At 41.9% G+C, this 19,319-nt stretch overlaps 1 protein-coding gene across 1 annotated transcript; it reads right to left on the reverse strand.

The window, feature by feature from the left end:
* Positions 1 to 4,795: 4,795 nt before the first annotated feature.
* On the reverse strand, positions 4,796 to 5,623 carry NUPR2 (nuclear protein 2, transcriptional regulator). The gene is made up of 2 exons (XM_069486379.1): positions 5,157 to 5,623; positions 4,796 to 4,997 (listed from the first exon to the last, which is right to left on the reverse strand). The coding sequence occupies exon 1, from the start codon at positions 5,602 to 5,604 to the stop codon at positions 5,296 to 5,298; it is 309 nt and encodes a 102-aa protein (XP_069342480.1). The 5' UTR covers positions 5,605 to 5,623; the 3' UTR covers positions 4,796 to 4,997; positions 5,157 to 5,295.
* Between the last annotated feature and the right edge of the window lie 13,696 nt (positions 5,624 to 19,319).

Consider the following 19,319-nt stretch of genomic DNA (forward strand, 5'->3'; position numbering starts at 1 on the left):
CACACCTGTAATCCCAGCACTTTGGGAGGCCAAGGAGGGAGAATCGCTTGAGGCCAGGAATTCAAAACGAGCCTAAACAACACAGTGAGACCTTATCTGTACAAAAAATTTTAAAAATTAGCTAGACATGGTGGCAGGTACTTGTAGTCCTAGCTACTTGGGAGGCTGATGTAGGACAGCTCGAGCCCAGGACTTTGAGGTTACAATGAGTCATGATCACACCATTGCATTCCAGCCTGGGTGACAGAAGGACCCTGTCTCTAAAAAAATAAAATTAAAAAATTAAGTGAGTAAAATCTAGTAAGCAGAACATCTTATTATTGCTTTAATATGGCTTATGTCTGTCTGGGGATGCTATATTTAACAGCAGGAGTTGTGGAGGAACTGAAATGTTTAAGACATTATGGTCCTTGCACTCTATTTTTCTTTGGATAACTAAGACATATAAATACAGTGCCTTGCACACATCAGACCAAAAAAAAAATAAGGAATGAATATAATTATTGATCTGAAAGTACTAAATACTATATGAACAAGTGGTTAAGTGGTGTTAAGTTCTACAGGATTTCTGCGGGGAGTTAGCTACGCTCCCTGCAAAGAGGTTTTTTATTCAGATCAGGTCTCTCAGGCAGGGGTCATCGCAAAGGATGAAAAATATAGTAGGAAACAGAACTAAAAGATAAAGTAATGGCAATAATAATACACAGAGCCAAAGATATAGTTTATAAAGTAAAAGTTTATGAAAATAGATAAAGGAGGGTATCCGGATGGAAATATTTTACCCGCATAAAATATCTCCCCGACTGAAACTCCACACAGGTATTATATAGGGTACATACAGGCTCCGGTTGCCAAGGGCAACGGGATTTTCATACTAACAGGCAGTTTGCTTTAGGGTCAAAGTCTCCTAAAAGGCTACCACAGATCCTTTAACTAACTCTAACTACGGGAACAATGAGTTATATAATCGTCTTGGGGTAAACTTCTAAGTTTTATGATAAGGCTATTACTTTAGCAACAAACAGAGACATCTTGGCTCTGGTGATTGTGTTTTTGGAGATAGAGATGATCCCAGAAGTCAACATGGGCTGTGCTTTGTGTTAATTACTTTAACCTCATGATTCCATCTGGGCCCGGCTTGGGTATTAGCATATCTATCTGATTAGCTCTCATCTCCGGGGGTCCACCTGTCAGCAGCACCGGCAACCTTTGGTCCTAAGGGAGGCCTGCCTTGTCTTTCAAAACAGGTGAGAACCAAAGGCCCAGTTTACAGCTGTCTCCTTGAGATGCAGCTTCTACTGACCAGCAAGACGCCCTCCTGAGACGAGGCAGCTTTTGAACTAACACATTTAGTTTTTCCTTAAGGCAAAGCCTTATTTGACTTCTGAAATCAAATCTTGTCTCCAGAAATACAGGGGGCATTTCTATAACTCAGTATTCTTAGGCTCAACAGATTTCAAGGGAGTGGACATTCAATGCAGATGAAGGCTTCAAGGAAAAGGGAGCACTTAGGTATAGGTGGGATTAGTTTCAGAAAATTAACACTGTCAAAGGGGAAAGGACATACTAAATAGGACAGCACAGATTCAAATGAAGAAGCAGAATTGGTTAAGGGGGCAGAAGGCCTGTGTCAAGAACCAGGGTGTGTTTTTGTAAGCTGTGGGAAACAAATTTAAGAAAATCCAATAGATGATCTGCAGGACAATGTAAGCAATCTAGGTTTTTTATCCTACAAGGTTAGAGAAGCCATTGAGGGTTTTTACATGATTAAAATGGTGTGGAGGCTAAAGCAACTCCATTTTAGATGCTAGTCTCTCAAATTGACTTCTGATTAACCCAACATCCAGGAATGCCTCTAAGAATTCTACTTTATCTACTCTTAAGAGCACATCAAAACAGCTTTGTCCCTTTCCCTGAGGGGTCGACTTCAGTTGTCCTACACATCCCATCCTTAGGACATATAAGCCCTGGGTCTGGGGGTAACAGTGAGGGGATCTACTATGTCTCAGCCACCTGGGACATGGCTTCTGTTTGTAAGTACCTATTAAATGTTTCTGAGAAACTGGATTTGTCGTCAGCCTCTTTCTTCAGGCTCTCGGCTTCCTTGGCTTTTGAGGGTAGGTTTGCATAGACCTGCTTTCCATGGAACAAATGGTCTTCAAGAACATTAGTCTGGATATAGTGTCTGAGACCTGGCAGAGGGAGACTAGGGATAAGGAGTAAAATCCTAAAGGCTAAAAAAGTGGCCTTGGGCACATTACTAATTATGTTAGTGCCCACTACGTATCAGGCACTAAGAACTTTACATGCATTATTTCATTTACTCCTTGGGAATTCTTGAAACAGGTACTAGTATTACTCCTATTTTATAGGTAAGGAAAGAGATGCTTAGAGAGTTTAAGTATCTTGCCCAAGTCTATACAGGCGTTTTGTTTTGGTTTTTCAGACAGAGTCTTGCTCTGTTGTTTTGGCTAGAGTGCAGTGGCATCATCATAGCTCACTGCAACCTCACCTGGCCTCCAATGATCCTCCTGCCTGAGTCTCCCAAGTAGCTGTGACTACAGGCATATGCCACCACGCCCAGCTAATTTTTCTACTTTTTGTAGAGACAGGATCTCACTCTTGCTCAGGATGGTCTTGAACTCCTGGCTTCAATCTTCCCACCCAGGCCTTCCAAAGTGCTAGGATTACAGGTGTGAGCCACTGCGCCCAGCCTATACAGGTAGCAGTCCAAAGCCAGTACTACTACCATACCACACTACCTGGATGCTGGAGACATTTTAAAAGAAGAATTAATGTAATGAGTTAAAGAATTTTGAGACTTCATGACTAGAGAGGAAGTTGAGGAGGGATGGCATTATATAAATTTAAAAATAGCTACCATTCATTGAGTTCCTATTAAGTTATAGGCCCTTAACTGTGTTAGATGCTTTATATATTCTATCCATGATCCTCACAATTTGGCAAGGTAATCCAATACTAATCCCATTTTACAAATGAGAAAACTGAAGCTTGGTGGAATTTGAAGTTTGCTGGATGCCAGAGTAGTCAACAGTCAAAGCCAGGACTCAAATTCAGGCTGCTCCTTCTAGTACACCACTCTTCTCTCCTAACCAAGGACTCACTGCTAGGCGCAGAAGGACTGACTGAATGCGGACTGAAAAGAGGAAAGCTAGACTGCCATTTTCTGCATAATTTTGTAACAGTAACACAACTCTTGGTTAACAGTTGAGGAAAACTGATGTTGGACAGAGTGAATGCTTTTTTGAATATCTGCTGGTTTGGGGCCCCTAAAACACACTTCTCTTGACTCTTGGGAGAAATTAAAAAATTAAAAATGCATTTGAAAAGAACAGCATCATTTCTTTATCAATTAGACTGAGGGAAATGGATTTCCTGTAAAATTTTCATTTTCAAAAGTATCATTAAAATATAGCATGGTTTGCCATAACCTACAGGAAAATTCTGGATAAAACTAAACATGAAATATTTACTGCTGTGCTAAAGAGTGCAGAGTTTAAGAACACAAGTACAGGGGTCAGACCACCTGGTCTAATTAGCTGTGTGACCTCTGGAAAGCTAGTTGAACTCTCTGTGCCTTAGAATCCCTTCTCTAAAATGCAACTAGCAGCATCTACCTCAAAGGAGTGTTGTGGGATCCATCGTGCAGAGAACCTAACAACTATAAAAGAAAATAAAATTTCAGGACCCTCTATATCTATTATGCCAAGGAAAGAGTTAAACCTTGGAAACCGAGTCAAGTTTCCAATTTGTTTCTTAGATTATGGATTAACTGCTTCCTCATTGTTCTTTTCTATAAATGACTAGAAGAGACCAGACCCCCTCCCTTTCCACTCACTAATCTTTGTTATAAGTTAGTTATAGGCAGTTGTATATAACTGCCTCCTTTATTGTCGTCTACCTAACTCACACCAGATGGTGCAAAAGACCCTATGAGTGTTACATCTTCAGTGTGGAATGTTAAATATACCTTTCCTGGGGAAAAAAAGACCACCTCAGCTGATCAGATCATTAAAACTATGTGTTAAGCCTTATAAAGAAAGACGTTAAAATTGTTAAGCTTTCCTAAACTTTAAACAGTCCTAAACTTCTACACTTCAGAACATTGCTATTCTTTGGAATCTGTGCTTCCTAGGCAGCTGTCCTTAAACTTTTATTGTGAATAAACTCTCTTTAAAGTAGATTCTAAAGCTGTGTGGGGGCTTATGCCTGTAATCCCAGCACTTTGGGAGGCCAAGACGGGAGGACTGCTTGAGGTCAGGAGTTCCAGATTGGCCTGGGCACATAGTGAGACTCCTGTCTCTACAGATAATTAAAAATTGGCTGGTGTGGTGGTGTACACCTATAGTCCCAGCTACTCAGGAGGCTGAGGCAGGAGGATCCCTTGAGCCCTGGAGTTGGAGGTCACTGTGAGCTATGATTACACCACTGCACTCCAGCCTGGGCAACAGATCAAAACCCTGTCTCAAAACAAAACAAAACCATGTATATATATACATATACACACACACACACACACACATATATAGACTAACTAGATTCTGACCTTTTTGATGATTTTAGGCTGACACACTGTTCAATACACATTATAAAAAGTAAACATTAAGCCTTCAGAGTAGTCTGTGACATTTAGGTAGAAATCTTGTCCAAATTCCTATCTTTGGTCTCCCCCCTTCATCTTTGTGACCTCTTCTTATAGAGAACTCACGTATTTGTGGACTTGAAACGAGTTACCATAGTAACTGAAAAGAAACCGGAAGAGTTAAAATGCCATTCTTGCTGCTCTCTTTTAATTAAAAACCCTAAAAAGGCATACCCACTTGGACGTTAATTAACAATCAATTAGTAAGGAAAAGCTACTGAAGCAGTAAAATTAAGCGATGTGGAAAAGTTGTTGACCAACATGGCTCTCTCCCCCTTAGGAGCAGTTACAGTTGGAGACAGAGAAAATACTTTTATCAGGTCCTTCCAGTATCCTGTAGAAAATCAGACAAAAACACAAATCAATCATTCTCTTTAGTCCGAGCATGAGCACTGGAAGTAAAAAGCTCTCACTTGTATTTTTTAAAAGATGTTTTCTTCCTTTCCTAGCCCCTTCTTCTACCCAACTACAAAGTTCCAAAAGGTAGTTTTACACTATTCCAACTGCAGTCTGTAGATAAGATGGGGGTGTCGGGGTACTGATGGGGGCAGTCTCAGAAGGGCCGACTGTGCCCAGATCGAGCCTCACGGACGGCCGGGGCCTGGCCGGCGGCGGCCCGCACGCACCGGCGCTCAGCCGAGGCGAGTGCGCGGCCGGGGCTGGAGCTGGCGCTGGCGCCGCTTGCGCTGGCCGTTGAGGAGCTTCTGCGCGACCTTGCGCTCGTGGCCGCCGGGCACTGGCCGGTTGGTGCGCAGTTCCTGCTCGCGCCGCGTCCGGCCCTTGCTGCGGCCAGCCCCGCACGCCGGGAAGTCGCGCAGGTAGTAGTAGTCGAGGCAGTCGTAAAGCTCCTCCTCGAAGCTCACGGGCGGCCGCGCTTCCGGTGGCGGCGGCCGGGCTCGTGTCTGACCGCACTTAAGGGCCCGGTGGGCGCCCCGCTCCATCTCACCAGTCGCCTGGCCGCCGCCGCCCGCGCGCGCTCCCGGAGGGCCGAGCGGCCCCGCCCCGCGCTCCGATTGGTTCCAGCAGGCACGGGGGCGGGGCCTCTGTGGCGCCAGAGTGGGCGGGGCGTTGGGCGGGGCCTGTGCCCTCCTGCCCCGGCGCTGGTGACCACTTGGCTCCGGTCTGCGCGCTGGGAGCCTGAGAGACCGGTTGACAAACTGGCCGAGAGTTACGTTTACGTCAGTCAAAGTAGGAAACTATCCACGTGCCCACAGTGAGGAACTGCTTCGAGAGAGCGTGGGGCTGTGCACTCGTCCGGAGGACTTCTGTCGGCCACCGACATTAGGCCATTTGATGACACAAAGTGCTCAGTCACCAGTGCTGTAAAGTCAGAGATGTAGCTTATGCGGGAATACCTGTTATCCCAGTGACGTATTTTTAGAACAGATCTGTCTATAGCAAAGACTGAAAGGAAGTTCATCAGATGCAAAGGCATCTCCGGCCGGTGGCGTCACACAGTGTTTCACGCTTGCTCCTTGCCTGCACGCGCCCACCGCCTTTCGGTGCGGAGCCGGCGTACGGAGAGCGGCGGGCGGGAAAGGCCGTCTGCCCCGCCAGCCCGGCCTTTCGCCCCTGGGCGCTATGGCTTATCCGCGGGCACCGCCACCCCGGCGCCCGGCGACGCTAAGCGCGACAGCGCGAGGTCGTGTGGGGAGATGGCCGAGAGGCGGCCGCGCGGGAGCAGCCGGCCCAGCGCCCCGCCGGCCGGTCGCGGCTGCTCCGACACCGGGCGAGCGGGAAGTGTGCGCGGCGGCGGAATGAGGCCAGACGACCCGCGCTCGGGCGGGCTCCAGGTCTCTCGCGGAGCGCCGCGCTGCGGAGCTGGACTCATTACGGCCCGCGGCGGCCCGGCTCTCGTGGACTCTCAGGTCTAATTACCTACTTACTGCCTCCCTGCACGCTGCTCCCCGGGGTTACTGCGAGGCAGGCCTTGCTTTGCCTGTGTTTGAGGAGCATAGATGATAATTCTCGTCCCACAAAAATTTCAGCTACCCCTCGGGGTTTTTTTCAACAGATCGAAATTAATTCCTTGCTGAAAAAGAAGAAAAACAAAAACTTCTCAAATATTTGATCTTGCTGAGTTTCTGTCTGTGACTAATCCGCGGATTTGCACCCCGGAGCCAGATCCCTGGCGGAGGCGTGGCCTACATATCACGCCCTGAGGGCAATTTTGGTGGTTTCTGAAATGAAATGAGTCCCCAGAGAGTGTTTTTAATAAAACACTGAGGGGATTTTCTACTTCCACCCACATGTCTTACATCTATGCTATTGGGAAAGGGGAACTAATATTTATTCTCTGTATCACTTTCTTTTTGTACGTTATCTCTGTTTTCTTTTTGTTTGAAACAGGTTTCCCCTTTATCGCCCAGGCTGGAGCACAGTGGCACGATCATAGCTCTTGGGATCCTCACCTCCTTGGCTTCCCAAAGTGGTGGGATTACAGGTGTGAGCCACTCCCCTCGCCCCTCCAGCCTACATTATCTCTTTTTAAAAATCTGTTTAAAATTTATGGTAATCTTCAGACATTTTCAAAAGTGAAGTGAATAGAACAATGAACTTTCGTATCCCATCACAGAGATTTAACAGTTATCAAGCTCCTGGAACATTTGCTTTATGCATCCCTTTCTGTTTTCTTCTGCAGCATCCTTTTATGAATAGGTCAAATTGCGGACATTATATCATTTCACCCCTATATATCTCACATTACTGCTCTAAAAAAAGTAGACCTTTTCCTTATGTAACCACAATGCCATTTTCATACCTGACAAAATCAATTGGTCCTGGTATTATCTAATGCCCAGTCGAGAATAAAATTTCTCTGGTTGTCTAAAATACAGGATGTCCCAAGAGTCTCCATACAAAGGAAAAATTTCATAATGAATATTTTGTAAGTAAAGGTACATTTAATAATAGCTACAATTTCCCATCTTCCCTATATACGGTGACTTTTGGGACACCCTGTACATCATTTTACCATTGGTTTGTTCAACTCAGAATACATACAAAATCTACACATGAAATTTGCTTGTATGACTTTTAAGTCTTATATCTTAGAGCAGCCTCCCCCTCCTTTTAACTTCTCCCTGGTATTGACTTATAGAAATTGGGTCACTTGTCCTGTAGAATGTCCCACTTTGTGGATTTGACTACTTCCTTCAGGTATCATTTAAATTGTTCCTCTCTCTTCGATATTTCCTACAAATTGAAGTTGAATATAGAGGCCTTAATTATACTCAGATTCAATTTTGGGGGACAAGAAAACTTCTTAGGAAATGATGTATGTTGGCCTGTCACAATCCCTCACTGTCCCAGTTTTAGTGATGTGGGATCAGGTGGGGACATTCTGACCTTGCGATTGTAAAGTTCCTCGTTAAATTTTATCTAATGATTTCATCCATTGTTCATTGCTTATTTGCTATTACTTCATTAGGGGTTGTGGTAATTTTCTAATTTAATCATTCCTTTCATGTTTATTGGCTAGAACTTTCCCTCATGAACTAAGCCTATTTGATTAGCCTGAAACACTCTGACGGGAAAGGCAGGACAAATGCTTAATTGTTCCCTTTTAAAGGTGGTTTTTGAGGGATTGTAATGGACTCTACTTTTTTTCTTTCTTTATTTTTTTTGAGACAGTGTCTTACTCTGTTGTCCAGGCTAGAGTGAGTGCCGTGGCGTCAGCCTAGCTCACAGCAACCTCAAACTCCTGGGCTCAAAGGATCCTCCCGTCTCAGCCTCCCAAGTAGCTGGGACTACAGGCATGCACCACCATGCCCGGCTAATTTTTTTCTATATATATTTTTAGCTGTCCATATAATTTCTTTCTATTTTTAGTAGAGACGGGGTCTGGCTCCTGCTCAGGCTGGTCTCGAACTCCTGAGCTCAAACCATCCGCCCACCTCAGCCTCCCAGAGTGCTAGGATTACAGGCGTGAGCCACCTCGCCCAGCCTAGTTTTTTTCTTTTGATATCATGAACTTGTGGATCTTTAAAAAAATATAGTCATTGTGTTTCAATTTTATCCATTTTTATTCTTTTTGGTGCTCAATTTTCCCCATTTTTTGCCTAATAGGAGTTCCTTCATCATGTAATTTCTCTGTTATTTTGGCTTTAACCTAACGTTCATGGAGAAAGTCCTTGCTTTCTGGCACACCAGAATGTCCAGGCTCATCCTGTACATTCATGCCCTAGACCCAGAATCAGCCATTTGTCCAAGGAGTCCTGGATCCTTTTAATGTGGGGAATGGTATCTAGAGGCAACAATCTTGTGCTAAGTGTATCATGTCCCTTGATCTTCTTGAATAAAATTTACAGGAGGTGGTTGGTTTGGACTGAGCTTCTGTACTAGGCCCAACAGACCGAACCACATGGAATCACTCGTGCTGAAGCTCCACGCCATGAGCCAAAACTAAGGTATTTATCTGACCATCCAAGGAATCAGAAGAAAGAGAGATAATAGCCAAATCCCCAAATAGGCCGGTGTTAGCTGACATGATAAAGAAGTCCCTTCTGCTTTAAACTTTACAAAGGAAGTAACTTTGAAATGACCAACCACTTTTTATTCTGTTTCTGCTCTTTTTCAGCTCTTTTCTGCCTATAAAGCCAAGCTCCTCTGCTCAGCTCACTGGAATGCTCATTATCTTATAGAAGCTCTGGAAAATAGTCAAATGTCTACAAATGTCTACAGCAACCAAGAAAATACCCAATTTTTAAAAATTGGGTACATTTTGAATTCCTACATTCAAAATAGTAGGAAATATTGTGCCATTTTTACTCACCCTTGCTCTACCTCTTCCATGGCACAGCAGTGGTCATGGTGTGAAGTAGATGGCCCCCCAGTTTCTAGTTGTATAGAATAAGGTATTGCTCAATTCCAGAATTGCAAATAAAAGCCAATTAGATCTTTAAACTAAATTTGTTGTAGTTTTGACTTTTGACAATCTTTACAAGAACCCTGTGTGATATTACTGTCCCAATTTTCCCTATGAGAAAATAGTAACTTTCCCAAGGTTATGTAACTAATGAAAAGCAGACTCAAACTGAGACTGAGGTCTTATGACCCCTAGGTAGTTACTTCTTTTATTTTACTGTGCCTCTTGGTGTGAACTTAATACTTGTTAGTTCACAGACTTATTGCTAATCATCCGTGCCCTCTTAGCTTCTGAGATGGTATTTAAAAGCAGGTGCCACCATCTGTCTTGCTCTCCTGCCCAAGGACTTTAAGCTAATGCTGATTATATCATTGGAAAAAGATTTAAAATATGCCTTGCCCAAGGTCCATGGCAGAGTGATCCTCTGTGTCTGCTTTTTAGCTCATCTTATAGGAGCTCTGGAAGACAGTCGTGTCTACAGCAACCAAACAAATATACACACAAAAAAAGCCACATTCAAAATGGTAGGAAAATTTGTGCCATTTTACTCATCCTTGCCCCACCTCTTTCATGACACAGCAGCAGTCTTGGTCTAAAGTAGGTAGCAACCCAGTTTCCAATTCATTCCCTCCAACCAGAGGAAGCAGAGCAGACCTTTTTGCAGTTCTCTAACCTGTCTGGGGGCTGCACGATGGACTGGATTTTGGAAGTTCAGGTGGAAAAGCAGTGGGAAGTGCTCAGGAAAGCTGTAGGGAGAGTACAGACCCACAGGTACCTAGGGAAGAGATTATAGATGGAGACATACAATAGACCACCTAAGGCCCTAAGAAGAAGCTGTGAAATTAAGACTTTCAAAAGCAGCTGTGTATATGGAGAAATTGAAAAAGCCACACAGAGACAAGATACATGCTCAGAAAAGAACTGAAAAGACCTTAAGCTTCCATTTCAGTCTGATCCCAAGGCTCAGAGAAGGCCCAGCTACCCAGTAAAGGACTGTCCCAGCACAGAACCAGTCTGCAAAGACTGAAAGAGGTGGCTGTCCTTTCAAATGTGCAATTTTTAACAACTTCACAAGACATGCAAGGAGGCTCCTTTAAAGGAAAAAATTAATCGGCAGAAACTATTCCTAAAGAAGCACAGGCATTAGAATTGGACTTACTAGACAAATACTTTAAAAAAAAAACAAAACTGCCTTAAATATGCTGGCTATGGGAAAATGTAGACAGATAACTAAAGGAAATGAGTAAAATGATATATGAACAAAATGAGAATAACAACAAAGAGATAGACTTTGTAAAAAGGAAACAAGTAGAAATCCTGGGACTAAAAAGTACAATAAATAAATTGGAAAATTCATGAGAAGGGCTCAACAGCAGATTTGAGCAAGCAGAAGAAAGTCAGTGAACCTGAAGATGAGGCATGTGAAATTATCAAGTATGAAGAGAAGAAAAAAAGAATGAAGAAAAATGAACAGAGCCTAAGGGACTTATGGAATATCATAAAGCAGACGAATATGTACAGTTCAGAAGGAAAAGAAAAAGAGAAAGGTAAAGAGAGATTATTTGAGGAACTAATGGCCAAAAACTTCCAAAATTTGAAGAAAATCATAAATCTACAAATATAATAAGCTTAATGACTCCAAGTAGGACAAACCCACAGCCAACATCATACTGAACAGGGAAAAAAATGAAAACATTTCTGCTTAGAACTGGAACCAGACAAGGTTGCCGTTTATCACCACTTCTCCCATCCAAGTACTAACTGGGCCCGACCCTGCTTAGCTTCCAAGATCAGGAATAAGTCACACTGGGTCATGGTGTGTAATCCTGTTAACATGCTACTAAATTTGGTTTGCTAGTATTTTGTTGAAGATTTTTGCATCAATGTCCATAAGGGATATAGACGGGCCTGTAGTTTTCTTTGCTTATAATGTCTTTGTTTGGCTTTTGTCAGGGTAATGCTGGCTGCATAGAATGAGTTCAGAAGTGTTCCTTCCTCTTCAATTTTTTGGAAGGGTTTGAGAAGGGTTAGTGTAATTCTTCTTTAAATGGTTAGTAGAATTCACCAGTAGAGCCATCTGGTCCAGGGCTTATCTTTGATGGGTGGTGGGTGTTTGATTCTATCTCTTTAGTAGTTATAAATCTATCCAAATTTCCTATATCTTCATGTGGCCAAATACAGAGTTTGGACTTTGTCCTAAGGGAAGTAGGCAAGCACAACAGATTTTAATCAAGGATCATTTTGACACAAATTTGCCTTTTAGAAGAATCCCTCTGGTTCCAGTGTGGTGAACAGGCTGAAGTGAGCAAGCCTGGAAGTAAGAGGACAATTAGAGGCCCTCACAATCACCCAGCCAGAGATGACGGTGGCCTGGCCTGGAGAGTGGCCGTGGGAGCAGCACGGACCAGACTTGGAAGGTAGAATTGACAGGGCTCAGAGATTGAGCGACTGTGGTGAGAAAGACGGGGAGGTGCTGACGATGAGCCTGCAGTGCCCCTGCTCCCTGCTCATCCTTTCCAGCTTAATCCTCTCCTTACTGCTTACAAACCTTCCCCCACCCCTAGCACCTTGCTGCCCGCTGCCCCCCAGCACCCTGTCCTCTGCTGGTTTACCACGCCAAATTGTGTGATGGTTAGTGCTTGGACACCCTTCTTCCCTGTTGCATTGGGCAGGGATGCTATAGCAGTCAGAGTCCTATCAGGAGAGGAAAAACACTCAGCAATTTTAATACATACAAATTATTAACGATAACAAGGGATTGGAGCAATGAGAGATTGTCTAGTAATAGCTAAAGAGAACCCTAAAGAATATAGGATTTGCAGATTTAGGGTGCAGCCACCACTCCTAAGGCTGAGACAGAGCCCCAGGGCTGAGATCCAGACCCTGTTGGAGGGGATGTGGTTGTGGCTAATTGGACGGTAGAGAAGTCGCTATGGCGCCCCATGGATAGTAGTTGTCAGAAATCTTCCCTCCAGAATTGACTGGAGCCTACCTTCTAGTGTGACAAGAAAAGTCATTCATGGAGTGGTGTCTTCCCAGAGGTACTTTGCTACAAAGTCAACCAAAATGGAAACAACTGGTGGCTGGGTGCTGCTGGCCACTGTCACTGCAGGAACCGGGCTCTGGAGCAGCTACATGAGCTGCAGAACCCTGATGCTGAAAAAACATCTGCACTGTGGAAACTGGGCGCTGGAGAAGCCACGCATGCTGCAGGAGCCTGCTGAAAGAGCACACCAGAACGAGGAGGGAAACATATCCCTTCTTCCCGCAGTGACTCTCCAGAGTCCTCGGCTGACAAACCTTAACATCGTGCCAGCTGGCAAAGAAAAAATACTTAAATGACCCAGCCCCATATTTTCAGAGCAAGCAATGAAGGGTGAATTTGGACCCTACAGGCAATAAATTGATAGCCGGCACAGACCCCATCCTGTTCATCATGGTTGCTGGAGTACTATGGGGGGCTAGAAATCAACACAGCAAGTAAGGTTCAGAAAGGACTTTTCTCACTTGTGGCCTCAGTGGGAAACAGAGGGCTGGGGGGATGGAAAGCCTAAACCAGGGTTCAGTAAACTCCGGTCCATGGGCCAAATTGGGCCTGCCCTCTGTTTTTGTAAATAAAGTTTTATTGGAATGTGGCCATTCTCATTGTTTACATATTGTGTGTCGGCTTTCATGCTGTAAGAGTAGAATTGAGTAGTTGCAACAGAGACAACATGGCCTACGAGGCCTGAAATAGTTACTCTCCAACGTTTTACAGAAAAGGTGCAGGTCCCTGATCTAAACCCTAGTCAGAGTAGACCTAAGGGTTCAGCAGAAAGTCAAGGCCCTGGAAGCCAAAAGGAAAGTTGGTTGTTTCCAGTGCCTTTCAAACAGTTGGAGTTCATGAGCCTGAGCACTGGACATGAGAATTCTTAGATTTTCCCTGCCATAGTCTCATCCTCTCTACTTCTAATGAGCGAGGTGCTGTTCAACACAACAGGCCTAGCTGGTTATGCCATCTGCTCCAGTTCCAGATGGTGACTTTTGGTTTGCTGGTTCCCAGATTTTAGCCTCTGGGTTCCTGATTCCCAGCCTGCCACGTTGTTGGAGTAGGTGGAGATACTCTTCTCCCAAATAGCTCAAATCCCTGTTACAGAGGTCATGGAGCCATAGATACTGCCTGATAGCGCCTCCTGCTCCCCAGACTGACCTCCATAGATAGGTCGGGATCCAGTGCAAGCTCTCAAGTTAGGACCTCTTGTCCAACATGGACTGACTCATTGATTCAAGGACACTACACTACTGACAGACCAAGTGACTATGTGAAATCAACAAAGATAATTTAACAACCACAATGATGACATGTTGACCATGAACGTAGAGGTGCCCTTGAGCTCTGCAATAATGTGTCTTTGTGTTCTTCAAACACAACAGGCACTTTCCTGCCTTGGGCCTGTTCTCACTGCCTGGAATGCTCTTGCCCACACTTTGGAATGCCTTGGTCTCTTCATTTGTTTTTTTTTTTTTTTTTTTTTTTTTTGAGACAGAGTCTCGCTTTGTTGCCCGGGCTAGTTTGAGTGCTGTGGGATCAGCCTAGCTCACAGCAACCTCAAACTCCTGGGCTTAAGCAATCCTCCTGCTTCAGCCTCCCCAGTAGCTGGGACTACAGGCACGCGCCACCATGCCTGGCTAATTTTTTCTGTATATATATTTTAGTTGGCCAGATAATTTCTTGCTATTTTTAGTAGAGATGAGGTCTCACTCTTGCTCAGGCTGGTCTCAAACTCCTGACCTCAAGTGATCCACCCGCCTAGGCCTCCCAGAGTGCTAGGATTACAGGCATGAGCCACTGCGCCCAGCCTTCATTTGTTTTTAATTGTGGAAAAATACACATACCATCAAATGTGCCCTTTTAACCATTTTTAAGTGTAAAATTCAGTGGTATTATTAGTACATTCACTCTGTTGTACCATCATCACTATCCATTTTCAGAATTTTTCACCATCCCAAAGTGAAAGTCTGTTCCCATTAAACAATAAATCTCTATTATCCCCACCTTCCATCCCAAGTAACCTCTATTCTACTTTCTGTTTCTATCAGTTTGACCACTCTAGATACACCATATAAGTGGAATCATACAGTATGTGTCCTTTTGTTTTATTTCACTTATATGGAATCATACAATATGGGTCCTTTTGTTTTATTTCACTTAGCATAATGTTTTTGTGTAATAGAGTGTAGCAGAAGTTCATTCCTTCTTAAGACTGAATAATATTCCATTTTTGTGTATATACTACAAATGTCAATGGACATTTTGGTTGTTTCCACCCTTTGGCTATTGTGAATATTGCTGCCATGAACTTGAGTATGTAAATATCAGTTCAAGTGCCTGCTTTCAATACTTTTGTCTATATATCTAGAAATGGAATTGCTGTATCATGCAGTAATTCTATGTTTAATATGTTTAATGTTTTAAAACTTGCCATATGGTTTTCTACAGCATCTGCACCATTTTACATTCCCAGCAGCAAAGCACAAAGCTTCCAATTTCTCCATTTCCTTGCCAGCAACTGTTAAACTGTTATTTTCTTATTTCTTTCCTCTCTTTCTCTCTCAATAATAGCCATGCTAATGGGTGTCAAGCAGTATCTCATTGATCGTGGTTTTGATTTGCATTTCCCTAAGGATTAGTGATGTTGAACATCTTTTCTTGTGCTTACTACCCATTTATAGATCTTCTTTGGAAAAATATATGTTGAATTCCTTTGCCTGTTTTTAATTGGGTTGTCTTTTTTGTTGTTGAGTTGTAGGAGTTCCTTATATATTCTGAATACTAATACCTCACCACATATGATTTGTAAATATTTTCTAAATTTTGTGGTTGCCTTTTCATTCTGCTTTGATGTACATATTTTTTAATGTTGATGAAGCACAACTGAAGCACAATCTATTTTTCTTTTCTTGTCTGTACTTTTGGTGTCATATCCAAGAAATCATTGCCAAATCCTATGTCATGAAGCTTTCTCCTATACTTCCTTCTAGGAGTTTTATAGCTTTGGCTCTTATACTTAGGTCTGTAATCCACTTTGAGTTAATTTTTGTAGATGGTGTAAGAGGTAAGGATCCAATTTTATTCTTTTGCATGTGGATATCCAGTTTTTCTAACAGTTACTGAACAAACTGTCCTTTCCTCATTGTGTAGTCTTGGCACCCTTGTCAAAGACCATTTGACCACATCTGCAAGGATTTATTTCTGTTTCTTTATTTAGTTCCATTGGTCTACATGCCTGTCTTATGCCAGTACTGTGCCATCTTGATCACCACTACTTTGCAGTATGTTTTTAAATCAGGAAGTGTAAGTCCTTTAAGCCTTTTCTTTTTCAAGATTGTTTTGGCTATTCAGGGTCCTTTGAGATTCCATATGAATTTTAGGATGGGGTTTTCTATTTTTCCAAACAACATTATTGGATGTTTTCAAAAGAATCTGTAAGTCACATTGAACTATGAACATTTTAACAATATTAACTCTTCCAATCCAGGAACATTAAATTTCTTTACATTTATTTGTATCTTATTTTATTTCTTTTAGAAACATTTTGTAGTTCTCAGTGCACACATCTTTCACCTCTTTGGTTAAGTTTATTCCTATGTATTTTATTCTTTTTTGATGCTATTGGAAATAAGATTGTTTTCTTACTTTCCTTTTCAGATTGGTCATTGTTAATGTATAGAAACACAAATATTTTTGCATGTTGATTTTTATCCAGCAACTTTGCTGAAATTGTTTATTAGTCTTGATAGGTTTGTGCAGGGGTGTGTGTGTGTGTGTGTGTGTATGTGTGCATAATCTTTAGAGTATTCTACATATAATGTCATGTCATCTGTGAACAGAGATCATTTTACTTCTTCTTTTCCAATTTGGATGCCTTTTATTTCTTTTTGGTGTCTAATCACTGTGGCTTGGACTTTCAGTACTATGTTGAACAGAAGTGGCAAGAGTGGTCATCCTTGTCATGTCCCTGATGTTAGAGGAAAAGTTTTCAGTCTTTCACTATCAAGTATAATGTTAGCTGTGGACATTTCATATATGGCTTTTATTATGTTGAGGTAGTTTCCTTCTCTTCCTGGTTTGTTAAATCTTTTATCATGAAAGGGTATCACATTTTGTCAAACACTTTTTCAGCATTCCTTGAAATAATCATGTGTTTTTTTTCCCCCTCCATTCTGTTAATGTGGTATATTTATTACATTGGTTAATTTTTGTATTCTGAGCCATCCTTGCATTCCAGAAATAAGTCACACTGGGTCATGGTGTGTAATCCTGTTAACATGCTGCTAAATTTGGTTTGCTAGTATTTTGTTGAAGATTTTTGCATCAATGTCCATAAGGGATATAGACTGGCCTTTAGTTTTCTTTGCTTATAATGTCTTTGTTTGGCTTTTGTCAGGGTAATGCTGGCTGCATAGAATGAGTTCAGAAGTGTTCCTTCCTCTTCAATTTTTTGGAAGGGTTTGAGAAGGGTTAGTGTAATTCTTCTTTAAATGGTTAGTAGAATTCACCAGTAGAGCCATCTGGTCCAAGGCTTATCTTTGATGGGTGGTGGGTGTTTGATTCTATCTCCTTAGTAGTTATAAATCTATCCAAATTTCCTATATCTTCATGTTTAATTATTGCTAGGTGTATGTTTCTAGAAATTTGTCCATTTTATCTAAGTTATCTAATTCATTGTTTTATAGTTGTTATAATATTCTCTTATTTTATTTCTGAGGCGTCAGTTGTAATGTCATTTCATTTCTGATCCTAGTTACTTGAGTCCTCTCTCTTTTTACTTTGTTGATTTACCTAAGTGTTTGTCAATTTGGTTGATCTTTTCAAAAAACAACTTTTACTTTCATTGACTTTTTCTATTACCTTTCTATTCTCTATTACATTTATCTATGCTCTAATTTTTTTCTTTTAGAGGCAGAGTCTTGCTCTGTGGCCCAGACTGCAGTGCAGTAGTGTGATCATAGCTCACTGTAACCTCCAACTCTTGGGCTAAAGCAATTCTCCTGCCTCAGCCTCCCAAGTAGCTAGGATGACAGGTGCATGCCACCATGCCCAGCTATTTTTTCTTATTTGCTTTTGTAGAGATGAGGTCTCATTCTGTTGCTGAGGCTGGTCTCAAACTCCTGGCCTTCAGTGATCCTCCCTCCTCAGCCTCCCAAAGTGCTAGGATTACAGACAGGCATGAGCCACTGTGCCTGGCCTCTAATCGTTATTATCTCCTTCTTTCTGTTGCCTTGGGTTTAGTTTGTTCTTCTTTTTCTAGTTCCTAGAGGTGTAAAGTTAGGTTGTTGATTTGAAATTTTTAATCTTTGTTTAAAAAATTCTTTCTTTCCCAAGTATACTGAGTCTCAATCTTCTTTTTTGATATAGGAATTTGTCACTATAGATTTCCTTCTTAGAATTGCTTTTGCTACATCTCATAAATTTTGGTATGTTGTGTTTCATTTTCATTCATTTTCTCTGAAGATATTTTCAAATTTTCCTTATGATTTCTTCTTTGATCTATTAGTTATTTAAGGGTGTGCTGTTTAATTTTCGTGTATCATGATTTTCCAATTTTCCTTTTGGTATTGTTTTCCATCCCCTCACCTTGAGTCTGAATGAGTCCTTGTGGGTTAGATGGGCTTCCTGAAGATAGCAGATACTTGGCTTGTATATATTTAACTGTTTGGCCAGCCTATGTCACTTCAGTGGGCAGTTCAAGTCATTAACATTTATTGAGAGGCTTGATAAATGGGGTGGATTTCTGTTCATCTTGTTGAGTAGAACTTTGTTGCTTTGTTTTATCTCTTGAGAAATTGTGGTCTCTGGCCTTTTACCTTTAGCTCTTGGGTGATTTTACACTGGTGAGTGTCTATAGTGCTGATCTGTGTATGATGCCGTTATGAGTACTTCCTGTAGGGCAGGTCTTATTTGGACAAATTACCTCAGTGTTTGCTTGTCTGAGAAATACTTTATTCCCCCCTCATAAATGAAATTTAGTTTTGCAGGATACAAAATTCTACACTGGGCATTATTTTGTTTGACAAGACTGAGAATGGGGCCTCAATCCCTTCTGGCTTGTGAGGTCTCAGTTGAGAAGTCTGCAGTTAGTCTGATGGGCTTTCCTTTGTAAGTTACCTAATGTTTTCACCTTATGGCTCATAGGAGTGCCTCTTTCATGTTTACTTTGGCCAGTCTGATGATTATGTATTGTGGTGTTTGCCTCTTTGTGATCAATCTCCCAGGCGTCCCTTGAGCTTCTTGTACCTGGATATCTAGATTTCTAGCAAGGCCAGGGAAATTTTCTTCAATTATTTCTCAAATAAATTATCCAACCCTTTTTATTTTCTTCTTTGCCTTTAGAGATGTCTATGATTGTTGTGTTAGGTCTCTTTACATAATCCCATATTTCTTGTAGGCTTTGCTCATTCTTCTTATTTCTCTGCTCTATCTCTGTGACTGACTTGTTTAATTGTTAGGTATTGTCTTCAAGCTCTGAGATTCTTTCTTCTGCCTGATCTAACCTATTCTTAAGGCTTTCCACTGTGTTTTGTAATTCCTTGAATGAATTTTTCATTTCCAGAAGTTCTGTTTAATTTTTCTTTAATATTTCAATTTCTTTAGTGAATTTTTCATTCATTTCCTGCATGTTTTTTGTAGTTTCTTTGTGTTGGGTTTCCATTTTATCTTGCATTTCATTGAGCTTCCTTTCAATCCATGTTTGAAATTCTTCATCTGTCATTTCAACATTCTGATTTTGGTTGGTATCCATCGCTAGG

The sequence above is a fragment of the Eulemur rufifrons genome, chromosome 14 (assembly GCF_041146395.1).
Source record: "Eulemur rufifrons isolate Redbay chromosome 14, OSU_ERuf_1, whole genome shotgun sequence".
Classification (NCBI taxonomy): Eukaryota; Metazoa; Chordata; class Mammalia; order Primates; family Lemuridae; genus Eulemur; species Eulemur rufifrons.